General features: G+C 35.4%; 2 protein-coding genes and 1 non-coding gene across 3 annotated transcripts; 1 reads left to right on the top strand and 2 right to left on the bottom strand.

Annotated features, from left to right (window-relative positions):
- The first annotated feature begins 6,160 nt into the window (after positions 1 to 6,160).
- LOC107788881 (uncharacterized) lies at positions 6,161 to 10,519 on the top strand. Its single transcript, XM_016610613.2, has 6 exons — positions 6,161 to 6,486; positions 7,245 to 7,846; positions 8,823 to 8,880; positions 8,953 to 9,036; positions 9,241 to 9,382; positions 9,944 to 10,519. The coding sequence occupies exons 2-6, from the start codon at positions 7,381 to 7,383 to the stop codon at positions 10,310 to 10,312; spliced, it is 1,119 nt and encodes a 372-aa protein (XP_016466099.1). The 5' UTR covers positions 6,161 to 6,486; positions 7,245 to 7,380; the 3' UTR covers positions 10,313 to 10,519.
- Positions 10,520 to 12,444: 1,925 nt separating this feature from the next.
- On the bottom strand, positions 12,445 to 12,517 carry TRNAE-CUC (transfer RNA glutamic acid (anticodon CUC)). The gene has a single exon. It is a non-coding gene; the product is annotated as a tRNA-Glu (tRNA).
- Positions 12,518 to 14,085: 1,568 nt separating this feature from the next.
- Positions 14,086 to 17,094, bottom strand: LOC107788880 (eukaryotic translation initiation factor 5A-1/2-like). Its single transcript, XM_016610612.2, has 5 exons — positions 16,795 to 17,094; positions 15,045 to 15,167; positions 14,893 to 14,949; positions 14,477 to 14,551; positions 14,086 to 14,385 (listed from the first exon to the last, which is right to left on the bottom strand). The coding sequence occupies exons 1-5, from the start codon at positions 16,915 to 16,917 to the stop codon at positions 14,281 to 14,283; spliced, it is 483 nt and encodes a 160-aa protein (XP_016466098.1). The 5' UTR covers positions 16,918 to 17,094; the 3' UTR covers positions 14,086 to 14,280.
- Between the last annotated feature and the right edge of the window lie 404 nt (positions 17,095 to 17,498).

Here is a 17,498-nt window from a genome sequence, read left to right as displayed (position 1 = left end):
TGAGACTCATGTTAAAGATCACGATTTGGCTACGCGTCGATATATTTTGGGACCCACATGGGTCATATTGTTATTGAACTATTTGTTAAATTTATAATTTTGTACTCACTCACATCTATCACTTGCATATCATATCTCAGTCTCTATTGTCATTTATTGATACTTTATATCATCATGTCGGGCTGATTCTTGGTGTTATTGAGAGCCTGATAGACTGGAGATTCTGAGTAATAATTATGTTTATTTATTTATGCCTTGATCTGGCTATTATAGCGCTTGGGCTGAAGGAGCCCCTCCGGAGTCTGCACCCCTACAGTGAGTGAAGGAGCCTCTCTGGAGTCTGCACACACACCCAGTGAGCGCGATTGATATATATTGATGGATGGATCTTCTCTTGGCATGTATCTTGCCCGAAGCATTTATATTGAGGGATGGATCTTCCCTAGGCATGGATCTTTCCCGAAGCATTTATATTGAGTGATGGATTTTTCCTAGACATGGATCTTGTCCGAATCATTGATGATTGGGGATGGATCTTCCCCTGGGATAGATTGGCCTTATACAGTACTGGGTCACTGACTGTCAGTTGATGGATATACATATATATATTTGGGATGGATCTTCCCTAGGCTGGATTGACCATATACAGTACTGAGTGATTGGGTATTTTAGATCGTGAGTACACGGAGTTTTCACTAAGGCGCATCACATACAATATGTACATTGGCATGTAGATACAAAGATGTCATATTCCTCACATTGTTCAGAATTGATCTATTTTATTTGTACTGAGAGTAACTGTTGAACTTAAAAGCATGCCTACATTTTTGTATTGTTATTTCTATATTGGACTGTACCTGCTGAGCTTATCACTACTTTCAGCCCAAAGGTTAGTCTTGTTACTTATTGAGTTGGTTGTACTCATACTACACTCTGCACCTCGTGTGCAGATCCAGGTGCTCCAGGATACGGCGGTTGCTAGATTTCGGAATTTATTCTGTGGAGATTATCAAGGTAGTTGCTTGGTGTCCGCAGACTTTGGCTCCCTTCCTTTTTAGTTATTGTATTGTTCTATATTTTCAGACAGTGATTTTATCAGTCAGACCTTGTATTCATTTAGATGCTCATGTAATCAGTGACACCGGATTTTAGGAGTGTTTATATATGTATTTGTGAGTTTTCTTCTGCTGAATTTAGATATTATATTTTCAAACTTAAAAGATATGGTGGTTTATTGAGATTGTCGGCTTGCCTAGTATTGAGATAGGCGTCATCACGACATGTGAGATTTCGGGTCGTGACATTTCATCTGTCTAGTTATATCAAATTTAATCTATTTGATTTTAGTTCTATTAGAGAAGTATATGTTAGTAGATATTATATAAAACGTCTAGCTATAGTACATTTAATTTTTGCTTCTATTTTTATTTTTGTTTTAATTTTGTATAATATTGTTCCAAAATGACTTAAATGAACCGATATGATTAATGAAGATTTATATAACAAACTTTAACTTGCTTGGGATCGAGTTATAGCGTTTTATTATGGACATGCATAGCAAGCAAGAAATGTTGGATCCCATAATTAAGGACCAAATGGAAAAGGAGATACCTAGCTTGTAGAGAAAAATCCTAATCCTAAACTTGAAAAAGAAGAAGAAGAAGAAGCTATATTTCAAAAATGTTATATTTCTTGTATGAAAAACAATAATAGACCTTAAAACGATTGCAGGACGCCCTAGTTTAGCTTGACTTTTATAAAGTAACGAATGTTTTTGAAAAAGAATTACTAGAAAAAAGTTATTTAATCACTAAGTCGTATGCCGGAATATTTAGAATTCTTACACTTTTAATTAAAGTTTCGAGTTCGAGCCATAAGATAGGGTTTCTTCCCGTTTGACGCATTAAAGAGGCTTATCTGGCGCCAATTAAACTAATTGTAATGGTAAACTTCGTCTATCGGATGATTTTTTTAAAAAAGGGCATTTAAACGATAAAAGCATTCCTCAAATCAGTTTCTTCAAGAAAAGGATTTTCCTTTTATCATCTTCTCGATATTTTACGCATACATAACATAATTTGACCTGCACACTCTAGTTACTAATATTAATTAAGTTTTTTGTTGCAATTTTCAATTAGATTAAATCTTCCCATTGTACGCACTACGTAGTTTCGTTCATAGTATTCTTTTTCCTTTTTGTTAGTATATAGTTAACAATAAATGGGGTTTACGGCTTTTTACTCAAATCAACAACCAAATTATTGGTTATAATGAATATCAATTAAACCAAAACTTTAAAGATTTACATTTTTTATCTCATGAATTATTAAGTTGCAATATGACCATTGAAGTCCATATATGAATATCAATGAAACCGTCCCAATGTAAGTGTAAAGATATCAAAATAGGAACTAAGTAAGTATCACAAAGGTTAAGACTCTTATCACAATTGCACTAAATATAGTATAAATAAGTTTGAAATCTATTGGTAAGAGTCTATTAATGTTATGTTGAACATTTTCTACTCTTAATATTTTCTAGTTGTGGCAAAATAGTTAAAATGAACAGTTATCCACCCATATTATCATTAAAAATGGGTTGGATAATGAATTATTTAAAAACGGATTAAATATGGATAAGAACGATATTATCCACTTAGAAAATGGATAACTAATGGATAATTAATAAGTTTAACTTTTACATATAACTTTTATCCATATTAAATATGTCCCGGACCGGATAATTTATTCATTTTTTGCATTACCCGTTTTGACCCGCCCATATCCGATCTGACCCGCCCGTTTGCCACCCCCTAATATTTTCATTTCAATTGAGTAGTATCAATATGTGCAGTCTGCTCACTGCACAGATGTCCCAGTGAGCTGGTGCGAGAGGTTGATCGTGGCGGGTCTTAGGAGAGGTAGATATAGGCCAAAGAAGTATTTTAGATATGTGATTAGACAAGAAATATTCTTCAGCTTACCTAGGTCATGCTGGTTCTTTAGCTTACCGAGGACAAGACCCTTAATAGAAGGGTGTGTGTAACGACCCGACCGGTCGTTTTGAGAGTAATGGCCCTGATCCCATATTTACTATTTTTCCCGTACCTTTTCTGCTTATATGACTTACCGGGAGGTTGTCATTGTAGTTTCAGAGTGTTTTGGGACACTTAGTCCCTAAACGGAAGCTTAAGTCTTAGAATTTTTACCATAGTCGAAATTATATGAAGATGACTCCGGAATAGAGTTTCATCAGTTCTGTTAGTTCCGTTGGATGATTTTGGATTTAGGGGCGTATCCGGACTGTGAATTGGAGGTCTATAACTAATTTAGGCTTGAAATGGCGAAAAATCAAATTTTTTGAGATTTAGACCAGAAGAGGAATTTTTGATATTGGGGTCGGATTTTGATTCCAAAAGTTGTAGTAGGTCTGTAATGTTGAATATGACTTGTGTGCAAAATTTGAGGTCAAACGGACGTGGTTTGATAGGTTTCGACATCGGATGTAGAAATTTGAAGTTTCAAGTTTTTAAAGTTTGGATTGGAGGGTGATTCGTGTTTTTAGAATTATTTGATATGATTTGAAGGCTCGACTAATTTTGTATGGTGTTTTAGGACTTGTTGGTATGTTTGGTTGAGGTCTCGGGGACCTCGGATGTATTTCGGGGTAAGTTTTGAGCGAGTCCGGACATTTCGGCACTCTGATGTTGTTCTGGAATATTGAAAGTGTGGATCGCACAATTCCATGTGCTGAGACACATTTTTGAGTGCTGTAGCAGATGAAAAAGTGCTGCAACAGACGAAAAAGTGCGGACCGCAGAGTAAAAGTGTGGATCGCACAATTTTGTCTACGGCCGCACTTTTGATGATTTTCGCAGGTTCTCTAGTCTGATTTCGGAAGCTTATATCTTTTGATCTACAAGGAATTTGGAGATGATTCAAAAATAAAAGTTGTAGTTCTTCGTGTCTAGTTTCTAGAAAAGTAAGAAATCATCATTTGAACATTTGTAGAGAAAAATATGGCCAATTTACTGAAGCCTAGTAGTGAGAGGCTGTGAAGTGCGGCCGCACATTTTTTGTGCGACCGCAGAAGCTTGGATGTGCGAACGCACTTGGAATTGTGCGGACCGCACATTATGAGGTCAGATTGGGTACTATATAACCGAGGTTTAGGGTATTATTGCATTTTTTGACTTTGGGAGCTGGGTTTGAGACGATTATTCGTGGGTTTTTCAAGAAATTCATCGGGGTAAGTGATTCTAACTCGGATTTGGTTAATATACATGAATATATTACTGATTTCATCATTTAATTAGTACTTTGAGATGGAATTTTGGGGAAAAATTATAGAAACTTGATAAACTATAAATTGGGGATTTGAAGGTCGAGTTGTGATCGAAATTGGCTAATTTTGGTGTGGTTGGACTCGTGAGTGAATGAGTGTTCATATTTTGTGACTTTTACCCGATTCCGAGATGTGGGTCCGGGGGAGACTTTTTGGGGTAATTTTCTAATTTCTTGCCTTAGCTTTGATTTCATTAATTAGATTAGTTTCTTATAGTTATATTTATGATATGTAATTGATTTTTGCTAGATTTGGGTCATTCAGAGTCGGATATTGGTGAAAAAAGTATTGTTACTGATTGATTTGAGCTTGGTTCGAGGTAAGTGGCTTGCCTAATCTTGTGTAGGGAAAATACCCTTATGATTTGGTATTGTTGTGATATGTGAGCGGCGTGTACGTGAGGTGACGAGTACGTACACGTGCTATATATTGTAAAACCCGATTTATTTTACTGAGTAGTAATCTGTTTTCCTTTAAATTGAGTTATACCGTTTAAATAAGTATTAGCATATTTTTCATTCTTAATTTAATTATTCCAATATGTGTAGCTATCCTGCTTAGTCTAATATCCCATGTCTACGTGCTTTAATTGCTTATTTGAACTCTGTGAAGCATGCCTAGTTGATTTTCTGCTTTTCCTTGTTCTTTATCAATATAACCGTAGAAATCTTGCTATTAATTGTTGTATTACCGGTTTGAGCTGTGTGTTTACTTTTGAGATTACGAGGCGGTTCCTCCCTCGGGAGTTTTCCCTGCATATTTACTTTTGAGACTACGAGGCGGTTCCTCGGGAGTTCTCCCTACATATTTACTTTTGAGACTACGACGCGGTTCCTCCTGCATATTTACTTTTAAGATTACGAGGCGGTACCTCGGGAGTTCTCCATGAACATTTACTTTTGAGACTACGAGGTTGTTCATCGGGAGATCTCCGTGCACATTTACTTTTGGGACTACGAGACGGTATCTCGGGAGCGCCCCTGTTATTATCACATTGTTCTTGTGTTATTGTTTCTCTGTGAATTCTTGTTGTTAAATTCTCCATTTTATTTCATTTTATTTTATCATTTGTCTTATTATTATATCCCAGTAGGGCCCAGACCTGACCTCGTCACTACTCTACCGAGGTTAGGCTTGGCACTTGCTGGGTACCGTTGTGGTGTACTCGTGCTACTCTTCTGTACATGTTTTGTGTGCAGATCCAGGTACTTTTTATCAGCCCCGCTACTAGCTAAGAGTGCTTGCTACTTTACAGAGATTTCAAGGTATATCTTCCGCATCCGCAGACCTCGGAGTCCCCCCTCTATTCCCTCCCTCCTATGTCATTTACCTTCCTTACTACTTTTCATTAGACTCCGGTGTATAGAGATACTAGTTTCCTCGTGTAGTTTGTGACTTATGATGTTCCGGATTTTGGGAATACTGTGTATTATTAGAGTGTTGGTTGTTGTAAATGCCAAGCGGCATTGCTATCAGTTATTTAGTTATCTGTTACAATTAGTTATTAAGTTTTGCTTTCACTTTTGTTATTTCCACATCTTTGTTAGGCTTACCTAATCGTAGAGATTAAGTGCCGTCACGATATCTTACGGAACGAGAATTGAGTCGTGACACAGCGAGTGTCAAGAATTAGGCGAGAAAGTTAAGTCTATATTAATAGTATTAGTGTTACTTTTATATTTTATTATTTATAAATTCTTATTACTTATTGTTGTTTCTTTTGCCTCAAAACACCTAAACCGGCCAAGCTGGTTACCAATCCAACTGTTCTGTCAGTTCAGAGTTTAAACCGGTTCTCAGATCTTCATCACCCCCCAAATCAACACACACAGTACTTGTCTCTCTCTCTCTCTCTCTTAACTCGCAACAAACAACTCCCTTTCTATTTCCAGATCAAAAACCCCATCGCATTTCCTACATTTCCTTTTTTTCTCTCTCTACATTCCCATAAATATAATCTTTTTAAAGAAAAACAAAAGAAATAAAGAAAAGGAGAGAGAGAAAAAAAAAAACATCATTAGTATCACTGAACAACAGCTTTTGTTCCTTCACAGAATAATGAAGCTCTGAAAAGACAAAGTCTCAGTTCATCCCTGCTAAAAGAAATAAAGAAAATGCTCAATGGAATATCTACTTTTCAAGGTTCATTCTTATTCCAATAATACTTTTACTTGGCTTAGCTGTCTCTACATATTTTTATGAAGTAAATATTTTTTTAATTTAAAATGTGTGTCTTGGAAGCTTTTGTTTAGTCAAAGGCAGATAAGATTTTTTTATGCATTTGAATTCTTGGATATGTTGATGTTTTTGAGAGATTTAACTTTGATGGGGTCTTGAAGATTGAATTTTTAGGGGAAATATATTATGGGTTTTGAGTGGTTTATAAAAAAGGTTTAACCTTTATTGAGATTTTTGCAGTTTGAGAGTCGAGATTGATATGTCATTTCAAGTATGTGGATGTTTTTGGAACTTTTTGCTTAAATGGGTTCTAAAGATTGAATTTTGAGGGGAAATAATTTGTGGGTTTGTGAGTGGTTTAAGTTAAAGGTTGATCTTTATGTTGAACTTTGCATTTGTGGGTCAATAGTTGACATTTCATTGGTAGAATGTGGATGTTTTTTGAGTGTTTTAACTTGGATGGGCCTTAAAGATTGAATTTTGAGGGGAAATAAATTGTGGGTTTTGAGTGGTTTATGAAAAAGGTTGAACCTTTATTGAAATTTTTGCAATTTGAGAGTCAATATTGACATGAGAGTTTTTTGCGTTTTTGTTGGATTTGTTACAAGATGTTTATCTAATGCAAGTTTTATGCTTCTGGGGTTGAAGGGTTATAAGAGAGATATTGTGATTTGGATAGGATTCAGAAGCATTATGAGGTGTTATTTGTTGGACTTTTGCAGGGTTTTTAGCAATGTGTGAATTTGTAAGATCTTGAGTGGTTCTTATAATTAGCAATTTTGAGACTTTGAAATTTTGAGGATTTCGAAGCCTGAAGTTGAACTTAAGTGGCAGAAGCAGAGGGGAGTTTTCATTTCAATGTCAGGGGCTTCAAGGGTAAGGTCGATGAATGCAGCTGATTCAGAAGCAAGGCCAGTTCTTGGACTTGCTGGGAATAAGGCACTGAGGTCACCTGGTTCAAGAAAATCTGTTTCGAAACCTACGAGAAAGGCAGTGAAGTCAAAAGAGGAGGTTGAGATGGAGGATAAGAATGGTCACCAACCATCGCCTTCATTGCATTCCTTTGATGTTCCTTCAATACTTCGGCGACAGGAGTCATTATATTCCAACCTGTCGCTCAGTGCTTCGTGTTCTTCTGATGCCTCGACGGATTCATTTCATAGTAGTGCTTCAACTGGTAGGATATATAGAATGAGTAGTACCTCAAGTAGAAGGAAGCAGTTGGCGTCGAAGTCCAAAAGGATTGTTTCGGATGATATATCAGACTCTTCAATTGACGGTTTGCAATCCAAGAAAAAATGTGGCTGGGTGACACCTAATACAGGTGTGTTCTTTGTTGTTCTTTTTTAAGAATTTAGGACATACAGATTTTGATTCTTTAATCTGCTTCTGCTATTATTATGTTCAAACTGTAAGCAATTATCATTGGAAGGTTAATCAAGTAATGCTTATTGTGGCGGGATAGCTTGATTTTTCCTGCTCTTTTTAACCATCACTTTTGGAGGACTCCAAGAATGGGCGGAACCTATAAAAGATGTTTGAAGAAGAAAAATTGTAGAACTTGGAACAACTTTATGTGCGATTGAAATATTTTCATGATGTGAAACCTTGTTAGATATGAATTTATGATAAGATGCCGGGACTATTGTAAGGAGCTTATTCTTTGAGTTTAAGATAAAATCCTGTTGCTGCACAATATACGAATTGGCTATAGCAAGACCTTACTATCTTTATCTTTTATCTTCAGTACTACTGCATGGAGGCAAGTATATCTTTACATTATGCAGCTTAATTGCTATGAGGGCTCTAGACTGTCTTTCTACTCTGTAGAATTACTGTTGCTACTTCTATTTCGAAGCTCTAGATCATTAATTTGATCATTGAGTTCTACCTTTTATGCATTTTTAAGACTTTATATGCATATTATGCAAACTGCAGAATAAGCTGTCAGTAACATAAATTGGTAAGAGTTTTTTTGCTGCCTCTTACCGCTCATTTTAGTGTGAGACATGAAGTGTTATATGCTGTTCCTACAAGACTACTGTTACTTGACTTTGTGTAGTTTGTTTCAGTTTCACTTGTCCCAAACTTTGTTGTCTTTTTAGCTTCATTGTGAAAAATGGAAATGTGGTATTAAGTATCAGCATAGAGAAATGTCTGCTTGAATAAAGCTGCAGAGAATTTTAAATATGTTTGGGAGTATATAACTGAGGATTAAGTTCCATATTAAGCTATATATACACTAGCCACCCTTACCACTTTGAGCTTGTAGTTTCTTATATTGTCTCTTCTTTAACCAGATCCGTCTTATGCTGATTTCCATGATGAAGAATGGGGAGTTCCCGTCCATGACGACAAGTAAGTTGCCAGATTCTTGTTCAGAGCATTCTTACACAGAATATAGTTACTAATTCTTTTTGAATATTGCAGGAAACTATTTGAGCTCCTTGTTCTTTGCGGGGCATTGGCTGAACTCTCATGGCCTTCCATTCTTTGCAAAAGGCACATATTCAGGTACTCTCTTTGGAATTAGTTCTTTATTTTGATAGAGGAAAGTCTTATTTCTTCACCCCGAAAAGCATAAGATTTGCCTTAGTTTTCTCTTCTGTGCTAGAGTGGTATGCTATGTTTTGTCTTGCGCGTTCCTTTTTGTATTGCCTTTCCTCACTATACCGAGTTTTCCATCACTTTTAATAAATAAAAAAATTCATGATGCAGAGAAGTATTCACAGATTTTGATCCCATAGTAGCGGCCAAGTTAAATGAAAAGAAGATTTTAGCTCCTGGAAGTACAGCATGCTCACTATTATCAGAACTTAAACTCCGAGCCATAATTGAAAATGCCCGTCAAATGTCGAAGGTATATTTACTCTTTATTCAGTTAGCAATAGTGAACACCTCTTCCAGTTTTCTTCGATTCCATGTCTGTCATTTACTAATATATTTAGCGTACTATGGCTAATATCAAGTATTTAGCATAAACACCTATATGAGTTTCAATTTATATGTACTGACCAACTCTAAAAAAGAATCACAGTGTGAATGTAGTTTTTAGCTAGTTTGTGATCAAAGTTATGATTATATCGGGTGTCTTTGGCTTTCATGGACCACTCTCTATAATCTTGTTACTTCTAGGGATATTCAATCATTTATTGATCAATTGGATTAGGTAGAGAAATAATTTATAGTGGTCCTGTTGATAAGTCAATTTGTTTTGATCTGTATCAACAACTGGCAAGTTCACTGGAGTAAGTCTTACCTTAATATTTTAAACTATAAAATAGTGGCAGCTGGTGCTACCTAGTGGTTCCTCTCCTTAATGCCAATGTGCGGTTTAATAACGATGTTTTGTGAAACACAAGCTAAAATAGCAACTTATTTGAAATTGGCGTTAAAATTAATTTTGTGTTGCTTGTGTCAGGTTATAGATGAATTTGGATCATTTGACAAGTATATCTGGAGCTTTGTGAACAACAAGCCAATAGTAAGCGGATTTAGATATCCTCGTCAGGTGCCAGTGAAGACGGCCAAAGCGGATTTGATTAGCAAAGATCTAATAAGGAGAGGTTTTCGGGGCGTGGGACCTACTGTGGTCTACTCTTTCATGCAGGTTGCTGGTATTACAAATGACCATCTTATTAGTTGCTTCAGATTTCACGACTGTGTCGAATCTGCTGAAGCTAAAGAGAAGGATTCAAACAAAGATGAAACTGAAGCAATAAAAGTCGATGAAGCCATTGAAGCAGAGATATGTAGATCTATCGACGACTTGAGTTTCTCCTCTGAGTGATTTTTATCTTCGTGTAAGCATACTTTGCATCGCTTAACACATATTCAGCGATACAAGACTTGTAACAACGGGTTAAGTTCACATAGATTAGCAGCAGAACTGGTTGTGTACAGAAATGAGTTAAATATCTATGCATAATAGATTATTAAGATTTCTAGGTTACCAGATCAAGATTAACTAGTGGTAACTTATTTTCATGTCTATAAATGTATGAGTTTTAGAAAGATAAAAGTGTTGCTTCTTCTTACATTGCAACCATCATAACCTGTTTGCTGGACAGCTAACAAAAGTATGATTGGTGTTTTTTAATAACCGAGATATCCTCGAGGGCCAGATTGCATACGGTTTGAAACTCAATGGATAATTAGCCAGCCCCTCTATCCTTCTACTTAAACACCAGGCCAGCTGGCACATAGTTCGAAATTCAGGGGATAATTGGTTTGTCCCTTTACCCTTTATCCCCTTAAATACCAAGCTTTTGTCTATGACAAAGTTCGAACTCGTGACGTGCGCCTAAGTAAAGGGCAGCCTGGTGCACTAAGCTCCCGCTATGTACGGGGTCGGGGAAGTACCGGACCACAAGAGTCGATTGCCCTTATCCTGCAATTCTGCAAGAGGCTGTTTCCGGTTATTGTTGTACTTGGAATTACATCATACATGAACATGTAGGGACCTAATGCTATCTGTTAATGTCTCAAAAACTGTGGTGGACAGCTAAAAATAGATTTGACAACTGAGAACTATCTTCATAGCAACGGGGATGGATTTTTAAGTTTGTTTCCAATGTTCAAGGCAAGTTTACCAACTGTTGAGGCCCATATTTTTTAATATGTCCTACTTTGTCTCAATGTTATTGAATCATTTAAATCTTTATGGACATAGTTTTTCTTCTTCACCAACTGTTTGTAGGTCCTCAATTCTTGAAATGGTAGATGGGGAACAAATTATTCTAAGAAATGGTTTCACAGTTTCCTTTTATGCTGTCACCAATATAATTTGCTTCTCTTACCAGCAAATGAGTTACTTTTGTTTCTAGCTACAATTTGCTAGTCCCTGCACCTACTATTTTAAGCATTTGTTTTATTATTTTCTTTTTTCTTTTTGATAATCGAGAAGAAATCAGCTGAGAATCGCAAGTTTGCTAAAGAGTGCCACTATGTTGTTTCCTCTAAATGTATAGACGATTTTGAAATAGCCAGCCGAGAATTTGGATGAAATGAAGCTCCATCATGAGTCTAGGTATGCGTAATTTTAGGAGCTTCCCGGTGCATTAAGCTCCCGCTATGTTCGGGGTCCGGGGAAGGGACAGACCCCTACAGAGGCTATTTTCATGGCTCGAACCCGTGACTTCCTGGTCACATTGCGCCTTTACCCTTCTCCACTTAAATACCAAACATTTATCAGCGGCAGGTTTTGAAACAAATTATACTAAGAAATGATTTCATAGTTTCCTTTTATGCTATTACCAATATAATTTGCTTTCTTTCCCAGCAAATGAGTTACTTCTGTCGCTTAGCTAAACTTGCAAGTCCCTGCACCTAATATTTTAAGCATTTATTATCAAGGGGATTTGAATTAAATGACAAAGAGAACAAGACCTAATATTTGTCCAGTTTTGATCAAGGTTTTATCTTAAATACAAATGGTTTGTTTCCAGTTACTGCATGTTCTTTGTCTTAGGACTATTATCCACCTAATCAATTCACTAATATAAAATACACCTAATTAGGGGTATTTAGTTACTCAGACACGTGACAATATAAGGTTGCTCAAGTGGTTAGCACGTTCAGCTTTCTTGATTGTATAGATTCTCAAAATTTGAAAAATTTATAGCGTTTGAACATGTCAAGAATATGTTTAAATTCATTACATAGAATTGTATAGAACAATTCAGAAATTTGAGCAATAATCAGTAAAGTTTTAATTTTTTTATGGTGACCATTGTAAGTTAGCTTATTTATACGGATTCTATTAAATACAATATAACAATAATTTACGGTGCAAGAATGTTATTAAGTTATATATGCATTTTTTATTTAAAGTTTCATGCCCATTTCCTATTTCCTTTAAAAACAAATAAAAAGATGAATAGCTTTCACGACAGAAAAATAATAATTAAAAGAAAAAGGGTGTTCCGTTGCCGGGACTTGAACCCGGGTCTCTCGGGTGAGAGCCGAGTATCCTGACCAACTAGACTACAACGGATCTTGTTGGCTGGTATCTTTACAAATATATAAATCGATGCCAATATTTTTCTAATTATTCTCCAATCTTAATTTACACCAAAGGCATGAAATTAGAAAAAGGAAAATCTCTATAGAAACTAGTCCCTTATATTCCACATATAGAAATCAAGACACAATTCCGAGACTATGGGAAAAGTTGTAGATCATCGATCGAGCAACTATAGTTAAGCCCGAGGTTTGGTGCAACGCTTACTATTATCCAATTATGGGTATCAAATATGTGGTTTGGCTAATATTCTTAGACGAGTTAGTATGGATTCATCTAATAGATATGACATAACCAACCTATTCAAAGTTGGCTTTTATTAAAAAAAAAAAATGAGTTGAAAAATGTCACCTCGTTTTTTTATTTCAACCACATCAAGTGAAGAAAAAAAGCAGCAAAATTCATATATATTTGAATAGTCATTAAGGCAAGAAAAGAACTAAAGAATAATACCCATTTAATACTAAATATGGAACATATTGCTTTTAGCTTTTGAAGAAGAAATATCATCATGGCAATTAATTTATCATCCTTTTCGCTGTTCTTGAGCCGAAAAATCTATCAGAAACAACTTCTCTACCTTCATAAGATAGCGGTAAGGTATGCGTACATATTACCCTCCCCAAACCCCACTTGTATGATTCAAATTTTTTTTTTTGTTGCAATTAATTTATCAACCAAAATGCTATGGCATAATGAGATTCTGAACCAACCTCCGGTACCTTGCTACAATAATAATAAACCCACTGTAATTCTATAAGTGGTATCTGGACATGGTGATGTGTACACAAACCTTACCCTTACCTTGTAGAGGTAAAAAAATTATTTTCGATAGACTCTCGGCTCAGGAAAGGCATAGTCACAACATAGTTGAAACCCCCAGTACCTTGCTAAAGAATTACTCCCTCCGTTCACTTTTACTTGGCAGGTATACTAAAAATAAATTTTCATTTTTACTTGTCACTTTACGCATATCAAGAGAAGACAAAAAAAAATTTCTGTTAATACTCGCAGTATTTATTACTCATTTCAAATCATTTTCTCAAATTCAATAAAATATGTATCAATTAATATGGATATCATAGTAAATTATGCACTTCATTTATTATTTCTTAAGGGGCGTGAAAAGTCAAAACGTACCAAATAAAAGTAATATTCTTCTACAAGATCAAACATGCCTACAATATAAAGTAGGGCATAGTCACAAATGTACCCCTCTACTATTGGTTGTGGTTTAAAATTTCTTCAAATTGAAGCTCCGATAGGGATCAAGGGCAAAAACAATACTTTTTCATAATGATAATGTGTGATTACACCAAAAGTAGAACGGGTGGCAAGATAGTTCAATTTAAGATATAGTACAGAGGCGAACTCGCCCTACTTTATATTGTATCACCACATTTGGACATCTTTCAAACTGAATCACCCCTCAAAAAGAACTTTAAAAAGCTAGAATTAAAAGTGATTATCTTGGTTAGGAAGCTTAAAGATTCAGAAACATGTTATATGGATGCACCACTAAGAACAATATAGCCCCATAATGAATGAAACCAATAAAAAGTGACATTCATGTAGATTAATTCTGCTATCAAATCCAGTTCTTTGCCTTACCAGACATACCATTCAAGACATGCCAATGGATATAAGGTGAGTTCACGATAAACAGATATCAAAGTACGACGATAAGATATAAAATGTCTTGGCTAAAGCAATTATTTATGATGCAGAATGAGCGATTAGTTCTTGGTACCAATGTCCTTCACAGCAGCAATCTGCTCTTCACCCATTGCAGACATCACAGACAACACAAGATCCTTTCCTTCCTCAAATCCACCTTTAACCTATAACAAGTTGACAACTTTACTCAGATATTGTGCATGAAAAAACGAGAAAATAAAGGTTCTTCGTCTTATATTTGTCCAAAACGTGTACCTGGTTCAGCAGGTTTTCATCGGTGGGAAGCCTGAGGTCATCTTTGGTGTTTCCATTTTCAGTAAGAAGAGACACCTGGCAAAGAAATGAACAAATTACAACACTAGAAACAGAGTTGAAGAAAGAATTAGCGGAAGAAACTCGAGTTCAAGACAGTTTGAATGAGACATCATCTTAATTTCAAGTCTTTGGTTTTAGTATTAAATTTTGGAGAAGAAAAGGTTTGTCTTCCGCCTGAGGTAGAAAAGAAAAATGAGTCTCAACTTCATTAGGAAGCTACGACTAAGCTACCACAGATATACAAAATGATGCAAAAGGTCATCAATCAAAACTATGTTGCATTATCTTTTAAAAGTTTTTGCCCCAGTTATAGGATGACGGCTACACGTTCATATAATAGGTAACAGAATGCTTACAAAACCATCTTCAGAGATGTCAATCAGCTGATAGTCGGTACGATTAACATGGGGCACCTGTGGAAAACATGAAAAAGATCAGACAAAATCAAACTTCTAACATTGGCAAACTGAGCATACACAATAAAAGAGAGCAAGAAACACTGTATTACATCACAGTTGTGGGAGGAAGGAACAATATCTTCAAGCTTCTTTCCATTGAAAATATCAATTGCCACAAAGTGACATTTTGCATGTCCGTGCTTGCCAGTTTTTGAAGTGGAGACCTCAACAACCTGTTCAAGATTAGCATCGTATAAAAGGACAATCGTCAAAGATCAAATAAATGAACATACCCATTTGTGATGAAAGATCAAAGATTACTGAGTGATGCATTATTTCAGCTGATACAATGATGATATCGTACTAACAGAAGTCATATTTTAAACAAGAAGATATCTCCTGTTCCCTCGCATTTCATCAGATTAAGGAACACAAAAGGGGTAAACATAAGTTAGGTGAAGTCTATAGTATTCTCGTTTTTAATTTTTCAAGCCCGGAGTTAGGAATTATGAAAAAAATAATGGTACCCAAAAGGCAGAAAGGATAATTGAGCGCAACAAAGTTCACTTTAACTCCAAAGAAAAGGAGACCCCAAGTTGGATTCAGGGAGAAGCTACCTACTAAAGGAGTTCAAAGAAGTTGAAATTAGATTAAACAAAGAGCTACTGTATTGAACTACGCAGTTAGTCACCAAACTGATCCTATCCATTAAAATTTTGTCATACATCTTCTATAAAGCTACACAGTAATCTTTTGTGTTAAGGTGAATACCCTTTATCCTCAAAAGCTATGTTGCGCAGGCTCTCCAAAATGATGGTGCACCTATGTTGGATCCTCCAAAAATGCACCACTTTTGGAGGATCCGGCACGCACCCGACAACATGTTCAGAGAGTCCGAGCAACATAGCTCAAAAGGTTTTGTAAAGGTTCAACCTTTTGACTCGTACCAACTATAGCTAAAGCGAGAAAAATACAAAAACAGTGATATCGGGCAATAGCATTACTATTCAGGTACCTTCATTAGTATATTTTAAATTTTCCTTTTTAAGAAAACAGAGACTAGGGTTCAAATAAGATAGAGACAAAAAAAGCTAGGTGATTCTTCCCAATCTGCCTAAGTTTTGGTGGACCAAAAAAAAAGAAACTTACCATTGTCTAAGCTACGTATGCATACACAAAAATCAAATAAATGAGGACTTAAAAGTCACAGCTCAAACACACCCTTTCCTTATTTTGATGTGAAGAGAAACTATCCATGTGTAATATCATTAGGGTAGTTTAGTAGATAATTGTGGTTAAGGCTTAAGCTAACTAGACATTTTTTTTCTAAACCAACTTGGTGTGATATGAATGAAATTTATTTGTCTTGTCAAAAAAAAAACAGCTCAAACACATCCTTTCTTCTATCTTCAACTACAACTACATACCACTTAAATAAAGATCCGTAAAAACAAGCAGCAAGAATCCATCAAGATCTGATTTTTATCCAAAACTTCATTCAAAAAGAGCAAAAAAACCAAACCCCGTGAAAGAAAACAAGGTTTAGATACAAAATCTGAACTTTCAAAAGTGAATCTAATAATAAACCCCATTAATAATAAAACAGTAAAAGGGTTTGAAATCATTCAAAATAGTGTAAAAGTAACAAACCCCATGAACAAAACATGAATCACATACAAAATCTGAACTTGGCAAAGTGGATTTAATAATAAAACAAAGAAACTATATAACCTCATTCAAAATAGTATAAAAATTACAAATCCCATAAAACAAAAACAAGAATCATACACAAAATCTGAACTTGGGCAAAGTAGATTTAATAATAAATAAATAAAAAGAGTAAAAGGGTAAAATTTTAACCTTGCAAGGTCTGCCTTTAATAACTATATAACCATTTTTGCGAATGGTACCAGCTTGTTGAGGGTAAGTTTTAGAGGCACCAGCATCTGCTTTTGACTCAAAATGGTGTTCTTCATCAGACATGATTTTTGGCTTATTTTTCTTTCTTTCTTTCTCTCCCTCTGTTTTGGACTTCTAAGGATTATTAGGGAAGAGGAAAAAAAGGAGTGTACAAATAATATTTGGTGATAGGGAAGGGCAAATAGATCAAATATTGTAAAAGAACTATACCCACACGTTTGTACATGTTATTGGGCCAACAAATTTCACACTTAACGGTATATATATTCTTATAATCACCTCATATTATATTACAAGCGTAAAGATGTTAGTACGCAATTATTTTATTAAAATATTCTTTAAAAGCTAAACGATCAAAATACCTCTAAATTATCATCTACCTGAAGTGTATGACACTTTCGCCAGATCATTTTGTGTGAACTGAAAATTAAATTGGCTATTTAATTAGGGTACTAATAAATGGTGTATTATGGCTGCCGTGAACGTGGGATTGGATATTTAACATCACCAAAGTGTTTCATCTCCAACCATTAACTTAAGCTACAAAGTGGTGTTAGAATTTTTTTGGGTTTCTTTGTCATTATCCTTTTCTTTATTTGCACCAAATACAAATGCCCATCCGTTTCACAATAGACTGCTAATTA

Source organism: Nicotiana tabacum, chromosome 21 (assembly GCF_000715075.1).
Source record: "Nicotiana tabacum cultivar K326 chromosome 21, ASM71507v2, whole genome shotgun sequence".
Taxonomy (NCBI): Eukaryota; Viridiplantae; Streptophyta; class Magnoliopsida; order Solanales; family Solanaceae; genus Nicotiana; species Nicotiana tabacum.
This window is presented reverse-complemented; position numbering and strand designations above follow the sequence as displayed.

Coding starts and splice junctions, on each gene's coding strand:
- LOC107788880 (XM_016610612.2), bottom strand. CDS start 16,917: ATGTCTGATGAAGAACACCATTTTGAGTCAAAAGCAGATGCTGGTGCC. Junction 15,168..16,794: donor TTAAAGGCAGACCTTGCAAG/GTTAAAATTTTA, acceptor AATCTTGAACAG/GTTGTTGAGGTCTCCACTTC. Junction 14,950..15,044: donor CTTCCTCCCACAACTGTGAT/GTAATACAGTGT, acceptor TGTTTTCCACAG/GTGCCCCATGTTAATCGTAC.
- LOC107788881 (XM_016610613.2), top strand. CDS start 7,381: ATGTCAGGGGCTTCAAGGGTAAGGTCGATGAATGCAGCTGATTCAGAA. Junction 7,847..8,822: donor CTGGGTGACACCTAATACAG/GTGTGTTCTTTG, acceptor TTCTTTAACCAG/ATCCGTCTTATGCTGATTTC. Junction 9,383..9,943: donor ATGCCCGTCAAATGTCGAAG/GTATATTTACTC, acceptor TGCTTGTGTCAG/GTTATAGATGAATTTGGATC.